Raw genomic sequence first — 14394 nt, forward strand, 5'->3', positions numbered from 1 at the left:
TTATGTAGTCCAACTTAGTCTGCAGTTTGGCACTCAAAAGAAAAAATGTATTGCTTTACTTATCAATTGTGATTTTATTTATTCTTGAACAGAATACATGGTCCCTTCAAATGCTGTATGACACATACAACTGGAAAATTACCTTCCATTGGCACTATGTTTGCCTCACCAGTGCATTTGATCCTACTAACAACCATTCAAACAGCACAATAAGCAAATTCACAAAAAAAACTGAACACAAAATAAAACCAGAACAAAAACCCAAACCTAAATATTATAACATGCAACTTCAGTTTGTTACACTGAGCATTCTAACCTTCTAGGCATGCAAAAAAGGATGGTCTGCATTTAAGTTTCTTTTTTTTTCTTTTAAAAAGTTTTACATGGCAGCCTGACATCATGCACACATACAATATACAACAATACTACAGCAGGTAAATGAGAGAGGCTATTAACTTTTATACAAAGATCCACGGCTTGTGCCATCACAAGCCCTATGATAGATTTGGAAAGTAATGTTGAACCCCTAGAACAAGGGACCAACATGTAGTTACTAGGGCAATGCAAGCACTGCATGCAGATCTGAAACGTGAGCCTAAAACAAAGCCCAAAGCAGATGGTAGGGAGTGGAATTAATCTCAAGTCTCAGAAAGGTGGTTTTATTAAAAAAAACCAAAAACCACAGCCACACGCCCCTCCCCAACCTTAAGAAAAATAATGAAAAGAAAAACCCCATGCAACAGCCAATGGGGATATCTAAAAACAACCATAAAATTTGACAGTGTATAGATCATATTCTAATTAGTAAAATATGTGGTGTGTTAAGAGTGGCTTGCAAATAACCCACAAATGCAAGTCTAATGCTAAAAATGTTCCAGTAGACCTAAACCTCAAAACAAACCTTGTATTCCTTAGATGTAAAGCCCAAAATTAACTGGTACTAAGTTATTCATGTATTTTTTGTATAATCAATACACTCATTCTTGTGCCACAAATATCAACTTGGGCTCACGGAGCCAGGCTCAGCTTTGAGATTTACATGCAGGACTCTTAAGAGTCAATAGAAAGCACATAACAGATCTGCAGGATGAAAGCACTGCTTTGCAAATCTGCTCACTTTGTTCAAAATATGATGAAAATTTACTGACTCGGGTACTTCATGCTTAAAGACTGTATTGAGAAGCTGTGAACTGAAAGACAATAGCCTGCCTTTGGTTGCCCATGATGAAATACAGGACATAATGCAATATAGTAGCAAGGGACAAAGAATTAAGATATCATAGTTATACAGTATTACCATTTAACAGCATAATGAGGCACAAGCCTTAAGGCTAAATTATGAAATCAAGCCCCCCAAAAAATGGACAGAAAGGGGCTTAAACCACTGAGTCTTTGATATCAAGAATACCCACAATAGAGGTCAGACATCTGATCTCTGATTAACAGTGCCTCTCCTGCATCCTTCCACTAACACCATGATTGGATATCTATGTATACCTTCTTTCCATTAATAGCATTGACTATGTTCACATATTGTATTTCTGTGAAGCAGTGCTTTGAAGCTTGTAGAGCTCTGCTTTAACATGATAATTTTTTTGCTGTGCTTATCCTTATTCTGATACTTTTAAGTTACTACACTTAAAAAACAACAAATACCCTAACCTTGATTTACAACTATCTTGGCAGGATTGAAATTGTGAAAGGATTCTGATGTTGTGGGCTGCTATTTACATCCACAATCTAATGCAGATGACTGAACCACTGAGACTGTCTATAGCTCCCATTAGATAGTACAACACTAGCATGCAGAACTCTAGTGTTCATAGAATGAAATTCATGTTAACAGCATACCTCAAAGCAAGGACACCACAAAAGGCAACAACAGGTTTAAACAGTAGATTTGTCTGGACACTCCTTACATGGAAAAGCTAGAAAAAAACACATTGAGAAGATGCCTTCTTGAACCAAAATGATTAAAAACAGTAGCAAAACCCAAACTAAACCGAAACAAAGCAAAGGAATGCAGCACATTGAGCAGAAGGCAACAAATGTTTCTTCTCTAAAGGAGGCCTTCAGTGTAAAAGGACCTCCCACTCCCCTAAGACTGTATTTACCATGTAAAAGATTAACTACTATTAGGTTTTTAAGCCCACACATGAACATCCAGGTTGCTAGGTTCTGATATTAAATAAGAGACTACTGATTGCCAATGTGTAGTCTAAAGTCTTCTTAAGTAGAATATATACTGTTAAACTTGTGGCACCAAGCACTTGGGTTCTGCTAAGAAATGTGCATAACAAAACAACATTTAGGATTAAAGGCAACTTTGTTTCGTGTACTGATTTCTACAACTTGTAAACACAGGGCCTTAACCTGCATTTTCTAATTAACTGATTATATAGATTAAATATATTTTTATAGTTTAAAGTCTTTTCACTGAGAGGTACATAAGTCAAACACTTGATATATTACCTCCCTGTGACTAGTAAAAATGCACAAGTATTTCCATGTGCTGCAAGTTCTTAAAAAGCCTAATTTGAAATAAAGTGTAGAAACACAATAGAACTGATGTTACTTGAGTTAGGCACTCCTTACTTCTGCACAAACTGTTTAAACCTTTCAGAAGAGTCAGCTCTGTCCCAACCCAGAAAACAAGGACTGCCAGTAGCCAAGAAATTAAATTTAATGTTACAAAAGAAGGCATATAGAAATTAGCAAACTACACTTGCATGTGGCAGTTGAACAGGTGAGTGCAAGGTTGAAGAAAGAGTTAAAATCTATGAAAAAAATCTAGATTACAATACTAGATTGACTTCACACAGCTTGAATTTGCAGTTGTTCTTTAACTCCCTCCCACCCAAATATATTGACTTCCTTCAAGAAAAGTTCTCTTATGCAAAATATGTCATGTTCACATAAACTTGTATTATTCAGAACCAAACAATTTTGCTGGCAGAGATTGTGGGTTCGCAGGGACATTTAAGCTTTCATTTAACTGAAAAACAGTCAAGTATTTGTGTCTACAAATTTTACATTTAATAGTTCCATATATTTGGCAGAAGTTCATGTTGACATCTAGGATGTCTTCACCAAATCGTAGACATAAATATGGAAATCATCATCAAACTTAATGAAATAGACAGATGGTTTGGCTTCAACTTGATGAATGACCATGCCAGTCCGTTTTGAGCCATCTTCTTTGGCATATTCCACTTGTTTGCCTACCAGGCTGTCCACAACTTCACCTGGTTCCCGTTCTGTGGGAGGTGAATCATCTGTAATATGAAAATACAATGTACTTTGATAGACATTTATGGATTTTTTTCCAGTATACAAAATTGCAGAGCCTCCTTTAAAAGTTAAGAAACAATCATAAGTTTAAAATGCAGAGTATGTCTAAAACAAGTTGAGTTTTTCAGACAAGCACCTAACTATTGTCATGCTTCTGGAAACTACAGTCACAGAAATATATTTTTAAAATTTTCAGTTTTATGAAGTAAAAGATAGCGTTTCAATTGGTTAGAAAAGTAAATTTTTTGACATGAAGGATCACATACCAATTACAGAACTTTTGTAGATAATTGAATTTAAGCCCCCAGCAGAACAAGGCACTGAGTTTCTTTAACAGAAAGACAGGTGTGCTAGAACTCTGTCTCCCCACATGCTTTATCCAAAATGTCAATGCAAACATGCCATTGCAACAAAACAACATCTTCCAAGCTAAGTGTAACCTCCTCATTAAATAATTCTATTAAAAGGGGCTTTTGATTACATATTAGAATGGATACTACTGAGAAGTCTAACTATATTATTCACTTTTCTAGCAAAATCTACCCAGAAGTATCCTTAAGGGCACAATTCACATTGTCTGTAAAAGATCCAGATTCAGGGAAGGTAGCTCATCATTCAGAGTGTCTTAGAAACAGAAGTAAGTAGTAGATAGTATCAGGAAAAAAAGAGCACATTAAAAACTTAATTCTTAAATATGGAAAGCATAAGCCTTTTAGCTTATTTTTCTAAGAAGGGAGAAAGCAAAGCAGAATTTTAAAAGGAACTGCAAGGTCTTTGAAGGTGCCAGTTCTGAAATAATTTGCTTTAATTGTTTCTTTAGCAATAAGAAGGTCACTTTTTCCATTAACATTTGTGGCTCATTCTCTTTGAGTCACAGATATGTTGTTTGTTGTTAGGCTGGAAAAAAATCTAAAACCATAGGGTTACCCATCAGACTAATTGTTATCAGTGCTAGATCTGAAGGAAGACAGTCTTGGAAACTCAATGAATGAATTTTGAATAATATTTATTTAGTTGTGCATAGCAAAACTCTAGCTATCTAATTAATAATTTACTTTAAAGCCAAAATTGCCTCTCTGTCAGAGAAGTGCTTTTGAGGTGCAGGAGAGAAATGAGACTACAATATTCTTGACAATTTTTTTCTTCTATTTTTGTACTAGCTATCCAAATCTCTTGAATGATACTGATTCTGTGAAAACCCTTCTATATTTATAGGAAAAAACTCAGTAACTTTAACTTCAAAGAAAGAAAGAAAATATATCCCTCCAAACCTATTGAATTTTTTTTCCTGTATACGTGTTTAAACACATAAGAGAAAATGAGTTTTCAAAAGAGTAGTACTTCTTTCCCCCATGAAACTATTCAAAAGTTTTCCAAATTGAAGATGCTTACCCAAACTAAATTAATCTAATTATTTTAGTTAGCCCTAAAACATTATTCTTATAAGAACTTCTTCAGAAATACAGCTCCTTAAGTTGGTCTTGATTTGTGACACTTCTATAAAAAAATAACAGTGGAAGTCTTCTACTTTGACAGTTTCTCTTAAAAAAAATCCAAGTGTAATCTCTTCCATAACAATATGTATATCTTTATCAGAATTAGGAATTATTATGAAAAAGAATTTTCCAGTATTTATTTCATATGTACTTCACTACTGATTCAAGTAAAATATTTCAGTTGTTGTTTAATATAGATGTATTTTCTGTTGTACGGTAGCCTTTGTTAGTTTTGATATTTAAAAAGATCCTTGTTTGTCAACTCTCTTTTCCATACATAAAACATAAGCCAAACAATAATACGAAGAGAGATGTCGCTTTCCAGAAGATAAAAGTAACTGGCCTACTTACTGGAATCGGGCATAATGCGAAGGTCACCTTCTTTATAGTCATCTAAGAGTTGGTACATGTACAAGACAGGATCTTTCTCATAGGTAATATAAAACCATGTGTTCATAATAGGAGCTCGAGCCAAGACCATCCCCCTCCATTCATCTTTTGAGCCATCCTCTGTTTCAAACATATGTTCCACAGCTTTGCCAATCATTGTGTCTGCCAGGTGGGCATCACTAATTCGAGATGAAGCTGAAATGGTAGCAGTTCATAAGTATGTCCATTCAAAAGTACAGGAATAAGTCTTTGTAAAAAAATAATCTTTATCAAGATTCATGAATAAATTTGTTTGAAAGTTAGTCAATTCACATACAAAAAAAATATTGTCCATCCCAGAGAGTTGAAGATCAAGGAACTACAGGACTTGAAGAATTATATTAATATGTTAACACTTTTATTGACATTTTCCAACACTGAACCCCCCCCCCCCGCCCCATTTAATCAAATTATCATAATGCAAGGTAAAGGGAGACCAATATAGGCAACATCAAAGAATAGTGTCTATATTTTAAATATTTGTGTTGTGGGAGGAGGGGAGGAAGAGAGGTTAAATATTTGTGTTGTGGGAGGAGGGGAGGAAGAGAGGTTAAATCACAGACCAGTTGTATAAATTTATTAATGAAAGTATTCAGCTTTGTTCCCCCTAATCCCATTCTAGAGACTGCTAGTGAACTTTGCAGTCAGGAAAAACAAGAACTTATTCCATTCAGAAATAAGTAATCACTAGGGTAAAATTTAAACTTTACAGTTTGGAAAAACCTGCAGTTTAACAATTCAGTGCTATTTATGAAAACCAATAAAGACTTGTTACTAGTCAAGTTATTTCACTTAGAAAAGGCTCCCCCCCCATTTGTATTAATAACTAGGGAAAGCACATGAAAAAACAACCAAACAAACAAATAATTACTATCAAATGCACACAAGACAACATAGCCAGAACATTTCTTAGCTGTCTCAGAGTTTAAATTTTAATAGAACTATCAATGTTACATGTATATAAGCTTGTTAGGAATAAGACTCAAAACAAGAAAAAATACAGAATGTACTGCATACCAATTAAAGACAAAAGACAGCACTATGCTCTCTGGTATCATCAAATCTTTGTGAAATCAAGAAAAATTAAACAGAGCATTTAGATTATATGCCATGTGATGAAAAACAATTTGATAAAATTTAAATGTTCTAACACGTGCATATAGGAAAAAACTTCTTACCAACTCTGTCTGGAAGGACTTCAAGTGCTGAAACTCTTTCATCTTTGTGCAGTTCTAGTCCATACACACAATCAAATCCATCATACTTTATAAGATATAGAGAGGGATTTACGGGAACTTGATCAAGAACTGTGCCCTTCCATTGTGTTACAGGTCCACTCCCTTCTTTCCAGCCATGCTGTATTCTGCAGCCTACAATATTTCTTCGTGGCTGAGAAATAGGTTTGCTTGGTCCAACATTGTTTCTATGCTTTCTGTACACAGATACAAACATAACATTAAACAAGTACTTATTCAAAATTCTACTCCAGACAAAGAACTGTATGCTTTAAGAAGGCAATATCTTATTATATATTAATAAAGACACATTAAATTCTAACATGTAAAGCTTAGTGGACCTTTGTAAAATTAGGGTATAAATCATATTACATTGTACTGGAAAAAGAAAAAATACACACAGAAAAGTAGTGGAATACTTTCAACATTTTGTATAAGGTTGCTTTCATAATAGTAGTTTCTGAAACTATTTTGTTTAAGTCAAAAGAACTATTTTAGCCATTGATACACTGAACATCAAAACTAAAACTTGCTTGTTAAAACCCTAAATCGGGTCTCAAAGAGCAATGTTATTATACTTTTGCTACTTTGTTGGTGTCTGCATAACAGTAAACATAATTCCCTTACCCCAGGAAGAAGTTGTCAGTGGAAACATTAGTGGTGGTTGACTAAAATTCTTCAAAGCATTTGTTTTCCCTAACCTGTCTTGTCACCTGAAGGAAATTTCGCTTCCCTCTGCACTTACAGCTATCTTTGACTTCAAGCGTTTTTAAAAATCAGAGGGCAGCAATAATATTCTTCTAACATTCCTTTTTAGTACAAGAAAAATTATATGCAAAGGTCATAGCAATAGAAGGGATACTCTTTAAAGAAGATAATAGACTAAATATACTTTTTACCCTTCCTCAGTCTTTTAATCCAACTTGCATGGAAAGACTCCTTCCGGTGAATATCAGTTGCTCTGATAAACACTCATGTAAGCTATTTGACAGTTTCAACCCACTAAAACACTGTTACACAAGTTTTATTCTACTCAGTTAAAAAAAATAGTTAACTGACAGTTGTGAATACAAGTGAAGAAACATGAACATTACAACAGTACATTGGTTATAAATTTATATTATCTTTATTTAATATGTTACAATATGCATATTCATATATTTAGAGGGTTGCCTGATTAAAATTCTCACAAACGTTAGCTAATTCTAAAATAAATTTCTGGATTAGTTATCAGTTGTAGTACATTTCATTTAAATGGCAATAAAATATATACATCACTATCATACTTAAAAAAAAAATCTAAAACCAGAAAAATCAGTTGCAGAAAACAACATTTGTCCTTAGATTAGTGTCAGTGACTAAAGAGAAACTTCTCCAGGAACAATGAAAGCTCACAGAGCAGCCCATATATGACAGAGATCCAAAAGACACAAACAGCAATCATATCAGTAAAGTCTTAATAAGTCTATAAGATTACTAATGCTGAAGATTTAATCATAACTCTATCAAAACCAAGATGTACAATTCCTTCAGCAGCTTGTCCCACCTCCAGACTTTCATTCTCCATGAAAACCTCAGCAGAGTTCCACAGTATCTTTTGTCAAATTTAACTTCTGTGATGATTTAGCCTTATCATGGAGGTCAGTCTGCATTCATAATCTGTTCTGTCAAAGTTAGAAGTATTATAGAAATGCTAACCTCTTCCAGTTAAGAGGCACTCCGCTGTAAAGATTCTAATTTTCCACAGAAACTTGAATGCATGTTCAAATACTAGTTCTTGCTCAAGTATTACTTTTTTTAAATTATTATAGTCTCAGTAATATTTTATAATGAAGAAATGAGAGGAGAGATCTAGTTCTTGGGCACCATGAAAATGAGTTTGTTTTGCATGCAATTGATTTATTTAGTTTTAATGAATCTTAATTCTATTTTAAGACATCCTCACAGAATAAAACCAACAGTTACAGAAGCGAAGTTAAAGCTGAAAAAGCTGAAATAATACTGTTCATGTTTAACTATGCAGTTAAAGCATATATGCTTTAAAATGCCTATAAAGCATAATCATAACATTTACATTTGCACAATTAAGTAAAAAGCTTCAGTAATTTTAAAAAGTTTGATGGAAAAAGGCTACGTAAGTAATTTCAGATAGGTAACTACCTTTTAAAACACCTTGGAGAGAGCAAAATGCATTATAGATGCAGTTATAAAAAAAGCAGCAGCTAGGTATACTTGCAGTTAAAGTTTTTCTTTGTCTGAAGGCTGTACTACTGGACAGCTACTCATTCTCATTTGTAGTAGTTTCATATAGCAAGAAATATGATTTTCAAATGAATAAACTGCCAAATAAAAACTATTTTTGCTTGCATCTGAACATGTAATAAGAAAGAAAACATAGCTTTCTAACTGACCACAAATGAGAGATTCGTAGAATGGTCAGCCTGTAAAGATCATCTAGTTACAGCTCTTCTACCATGGGCAGGAACATTAGATGTTCCTTGGATCAGGTTGCTCAAAGCCCATCCAGCCTGACCTTGAACACGTCCAATGATGGGGCATCCACAACTTCCCTGGGCAACCTGTGCCAGTGTCTCACCACCTTCACCACAAAGAATTTGTTCCTTATATCCAATCTAAATCTATTCTTTTTCAGTTTAAAACCATTGCCCCTCTTCCTATCACTACAGGCCCTGGTAAAAAGTCTCTCTCTGTCTTTCTTATAAGCCCTCTTTATATATTGAGAAGCCACAATAAGGTGTCATTGTAGTCTTCTTTTCTCCAGGCTGAACAACTCTAACTCTCTCAGCCTTTCTTCATAAGAGAGGTGCTGCAGCCCTCTGATCATTTTAGTGATCCTCTTCTGGACCCATTCTAACAGGTCCATGTCTTTCTTGTTCTGGGAATCCCAGAGCTGGACACTATTCCAGGTGAGGTCTCACAAGAGCAGAGTAGAGGGGCAGAATCACCTCCTTTGACTGGCTGGCCATGTTTTTTTAATGCAGCTGTAAGAGATTGATTATTTTTGCTGCCTCAGATCACTTGTTTTCAAATGTTGGGGTTACAGCAGACACCATGGCCTTCAGCTTTATCTCACTTTCACAAGCATCCCAGCTGTGCTTGCTGCCCAGAAAGCTCATGATGCAATCTTGCCAATAGGGAGAGCAAGGGCAGAACTGTACCTGAAATTTGACAGAGAGCCCCCTGGAAGGAGCACTCCCCCTCCCTCCAACTCAGTTCCGAAACTTTCCTAGAAGCAGCACTGCACAGGTCCACCAAAACCTATAAATAATACTCTGGAAGAGAGGCTATTTGCAGCAGCGCACTCACCATCCTGGGAGAGAGAGGAAGAGGACCAGAGCTCAGGTGGTGTCCCTGCACTTTTCTCTCTCTCTCCCTTTCCTCCCTTTTCTCTCTTTCTTTCTTTACCCTTAACACAGATTTAGCAGCCAATGCCAAACATATACCATCATCCCATTGACATTATTTTAACATCGTTTGTTTATAAATGTTTGGATCCAGATACTTTGGTGAGGAATTAATGGAAGAGATCACCAATTGATTGTGAATGCACTTGGTGTAGCCAAAAATAATATTTCTTTAGTTTGTAGCTGTAGCCAGGCTCAGCTGTGAATACAGTCTACAGTAGCAGCAATTATAAAAGAAGGCATGAAATTCGAAAGGTAATTTGGGACAATGCAACTGAATTTGAAAGGAAGTTCCAAGCCTGGTGGTATTTAATTAATTTTATCCCATCAACCATAGCACTACAGTTTGTTTTAACAATACACGATGCTTCAGTATACATCACGTATCCAATCATTGCGTTAGGCCTGAATCACAGCAGAGCTATATTCTATCCCTTAGAGCACAGAACCCGCAAAAAACCCCAAGATAAATGGCAAACTGCTGATATTAATGCACGTATTATATGGGAACAAGGGTATATTTGTGAGAGCAATGCCATCAAAGCCCAAGACGTTTGTCTTGACAGTGAGCAAAACATTTGCCATTTTGAAATTTATCCCGATAAAACCCTGTAATTGCACAATTGTATATTGGTACATGAGGACTCTGTGATTCCATACTTGTAGACCATATTACTGTAGACACTAATAACCACTCAATTCTTTGTGTTTGCAATTCTGTTAAAATTGTAGGATGTGACTTTACTTACTCAACACCTATCATAGTTTATCAGTGGTTGCAATCCAAACTACACACTAATTCAAGAATTGTCCATATCGCAATGAAACTTATAATTAGGTGAAAATGGAAGAATGTCCAGTCTTCCTAGACCCCATTTTCCTCAGGACTGCCTCCCAAGGGACTCGTCAGCAAATTCTCTTTATATAGTTTAAGAAAAATGTTATTCTAGCTTTTTTGGGGAATAGCGGAAGACTACTTTCCTCAGCAGTAAACGACATGATCCATACAACCTCAAATAATTTTTAAAAAAATGGTTATGCAAAACAATATGCTTTAACTAAATTCTCTAGTATATTTCAGTTTTATAAGCATTTTCTTTTACTAACGTTTCTGGAAAATAAAGGTTACTAACTCATACAAAAAAGAAAGCAACAGTTTTCATAAAAATGTCTATTTTCTCAGTCTACAGCTTTTTGAACTATTCGTGAACTATTCTATATACTGAAAGCTTCAGAAGCGCATTCCCCCTCCCTATAATATGTATAATGAAATAGCATCATAGATAACTAGGCCTAGAAAAGTCCTCAAAATTACCATATACTTCAAATTGTTTTCTTGACAGAAGGTTGTTGATTATAACTAAGCCACATTTTCAAAGTCTTGTGCTTTCTTTTTACTATCTTTCTGTACTTTCCAATTATTTTTGAAGAAGCATGCAGCCCAAAATGCTGTTTTCAAATTTTAAAAGCATACCTATATTTTATCTAATGGAATTTGAATGAAAAACTAATCCAAGGAGAAGCCAAGTATGGTTTATCAGAAGTCCCTAGGAGACCATACAAGAAGTTCAGCTGTAGATTATTTTTGTAGGTAGAAGAAATCAACCTTCCTAATGAAAGCTACCTATCAGTACACACCTATAACTTGCTTCTTTCCTATATCACAGCTTCCAGAAATAAGTTAAAGTAAGCAATGTTTCTGAGTTGAAGATGGGTAGTGGCCTAAAGTAACAAAGCAACTTGATTCCTTTTTAGATGAACCAAAAAGATGAATAGCTATTTAATTAATATATGGCACAAGATAACCAAATAAGTTTTCCCTCCTGCTAGCATTGTGACAAACACTCATGGCATCTTCCTATTTACTCAGCACCTATCATCCACCAAAACCAGACAACACTGGTAGTTTTACTGGCATTTCACAATTGTGCTAGTAACTTAAAAGTATAAACTTAACTGTTGCAATCACAGAGGTGCTTAGGTTGGGAAAGACCTTTAAGATCATCTAATCCAACCATAAACCTAACACTGCCAAGTTCGCCACTAAACCATATCCCTAGGTGCCACATCTACACCTCCAGGGATGGACTCAACCACTTCCCTGGGCAGCCTCTGCCAGTGCTTGATAACACTTTCAGTGAAGAAACTTTTCCTAATGTCCAATATGAACCTCCCGTGACGCAGTTTAAGGCCATTCCCTCTTGTCCTATCACCCATCACTTGGGAGAAGAGACCAACACCCACCTCTCTACAACCTCCTTTTAGGTAGTTGTAGAGAGCAATAAGGTCTCAACCTCCTCTTCCCCAGACTAAATAATCCCAGTTCCCTCAGCCGCTCCTCACAAGACTTGTTCTCCAGCCCCCTCACCAGCTTCATCACTCTTCTCTGGACACACTCCAGGACCTCAATGTCTTTCTTGTATCGAGAGGTCCAAAACTGAACACAGGATTCGAGGTGCGGCCTCACCAGCACTGAGTACAGGGGCACAATCACCTCCCTGGTCCTGCTGGCCACACCGTTTCTGATACAAGCCAAGATGCCATTGCCCTTCTTGGCCACCTGGGCTCATATTCAGTCGGCTGTCGACCAACACCCCCAGCTCTTTCTCCACCAGGCAGCTTTCCAGCCACTCTTCCCCAAGCCTGTAGCGCTGCATGGGGTTGTTGTATCCCAAGTGCAGGACTCTGCACTTAGCCTTCTTAAACCTCATCCCATTGACCTCAGCCCATTGATCCAGCCTGTCCAGATCCCTCTGTAGAACCTCCCTACCCTCCAGCAGATAGACACTGTAGGACAAGGTCTGACAGGCAGTGGAAAAACCCAAAGTACAGAACGATTGCTTAAGGGGGATGTGTTGGAACTTGTCGGCCACAGACCTTGGATAAGCTAAAAACTAGAACTCCCCTCAAGAAAAGAAGAGCAAGGAGTAACAGCTATGTGGGCTACGTGCAAATGGCATAGCAACCATCTAGATAGGAGGAAACCTTGTTACTGTCTAAAGAAGCTAATGACCTGCAAAAAGAGTAGATATCTGTAGCTATGCAGCAATGCCAAATATTAGCTCATACAGCAATGGACTATGTGGTCTTGTTAACCAATCTGTGATCACCAAGTTTAGAGTAAGAACCAATCAGCGTGTAACGCGTCACTTGTAAGTCACTTATAACTAGTATAAATATATGTTAAGAATACAATAAAATCGACATCTTGCTTGCATCAGGCTGTGTCCCATCTCTCAATCGCGGCAAGACACTTCCTCCCAGTTTAGTGTCATCCGCAGACTTGCTAAGGGTGCACTCGATCCCCTCATCCAGGTCATTGATAAAGATATTGAACAGGACTGGACCCAGCACAGAGCCCTGGGGGACACCACTTGTGACCGGCCTCCAGCTGGACTGAACGCCATTCACCACCACTCTTTGGGTCCGGCCATCCAGCCAGTTTTTACCCAGCACAGAGTATACCTGTCCAAGCCATGAGAAGTCAGTTTCTCCAGGAGAATTCTCTGGCAGACATTATCAAAGGCTTTACTAAACTCCAGGTAAACAACATTCACAGCCTTTTGCCCTAATCCAATAAGTATGTCACATTGTCATAGAAGAAGATCGGGTTGTTCATGCAGGACCTGACTTTCATTAACCCATGTTGACTGGGCCTGATCACCTGGTTATCCTGTATGTGTCAACTGATCGCACTCAAGATGATCTGCTCCATAACCTTCCCCAGTACTGAGGTCAGGCTAACAGGAATGATGGGGCCAGCTCCCTCAGTACACTTGGGTGGATCCTAATTGGCCCCACAGACTTGTGTGCATCTAGGTGGTGTAGCAGGTCGCTAACCACTTCCGCTTGGATTATGATGACATAATCCACTTGGATTAGACAGGACATTAGGAAGAATTTCTTCACCATGAGAGTGGCGAGACACTGGAACAGGTTGCCAAGGTAAGTTGTGGATGCCCCATCCCTGGAGGTGTTCAAGGCCAGGTTGGATGGGGCCTTGGACAGCCTGATCTAGTGGGATGTCCCTGCCCATGGCAGGGGGGTTGGAACAAGATGATCTTTAAGGTCCCTTCCAACCCAAACTATTCTATTCTATTCTGTTCTGTTCTGGCTTTGTTCTGCACCTCATCTCTGTTTTCCAGCTCAGGGTGCTGGATACCCCAAGAAAAACTGGTCTTACTACTAAAGGCTGAGGCAAAGAAAGCATTAAATACCTCAGCCTTCTCCTCATCCTTTGTTACTACGTTTCCCCCATCATCCAATAAAGTATGGAGATTCTCCTTAGCCCTCCTTTTGCTACTCATGGTTTTATAGAAACTTTTATATTGTCTTTTACAGCAGTAGCCAGATTAAGTTCTAGTTGGGCTTTGACCCTTCTAATTTTCTCCCTGCATGACCTCACGACATCCCTGTAGTCCTCCTGAGCGTGCTGCCCCTTCTTCCAAAGGTCATAGACTCACCTTTTTTTTTACTGAGCAGCCTCTTTCAATGCCTGCCCCTGCATCTTTAAGATTT

General features: G+C 37.3%; 1 protein-coding gene across 1 annotated transcript in view; it reads right to left on the reverse strand.

Moving 5' to 3' along the window:
* Positions 1-3075: 3075 nt before the first annotated feature.
* The window catches only part of LOC128850280 (spindlin-Z-like), a 42858-nt gene continuing 31539 nt past the window's right edge, over positions 3076-14394 (reverse strand). Inside the window, exons 3-5 of the mRNA XM_054053299.1 lie at positions 6395-6648; positions 5139-5372; positions 3076-3275 (exon numbers count right to left, since the gene is read on the reverse strand). Of these exons, the coding sequence (XP_053909274.1) occupies positions 3076-3275; positions 5139-5372; positions 6395-6648 (688 nt within the window). The remainder of the gene's footprint in view (positions 3276-5138; positions 5373-6394; positions 6649-14394) is intronic.

The sequence above is a fragment of the Cuculus canorus genome, chromosome W (assembly GCF_017976375.1).
Source record: "Cuculus canorus isolate bCucCan1 chromosome W, bCucCan1.pri, whole genome shotgun sequence".
Taxonomy (NCBI): Eukaryota; Metazoa; Chordata; class Aves; order Cuculiformes; family Cuculidae; genus Cuculus; species Cuculus canorus.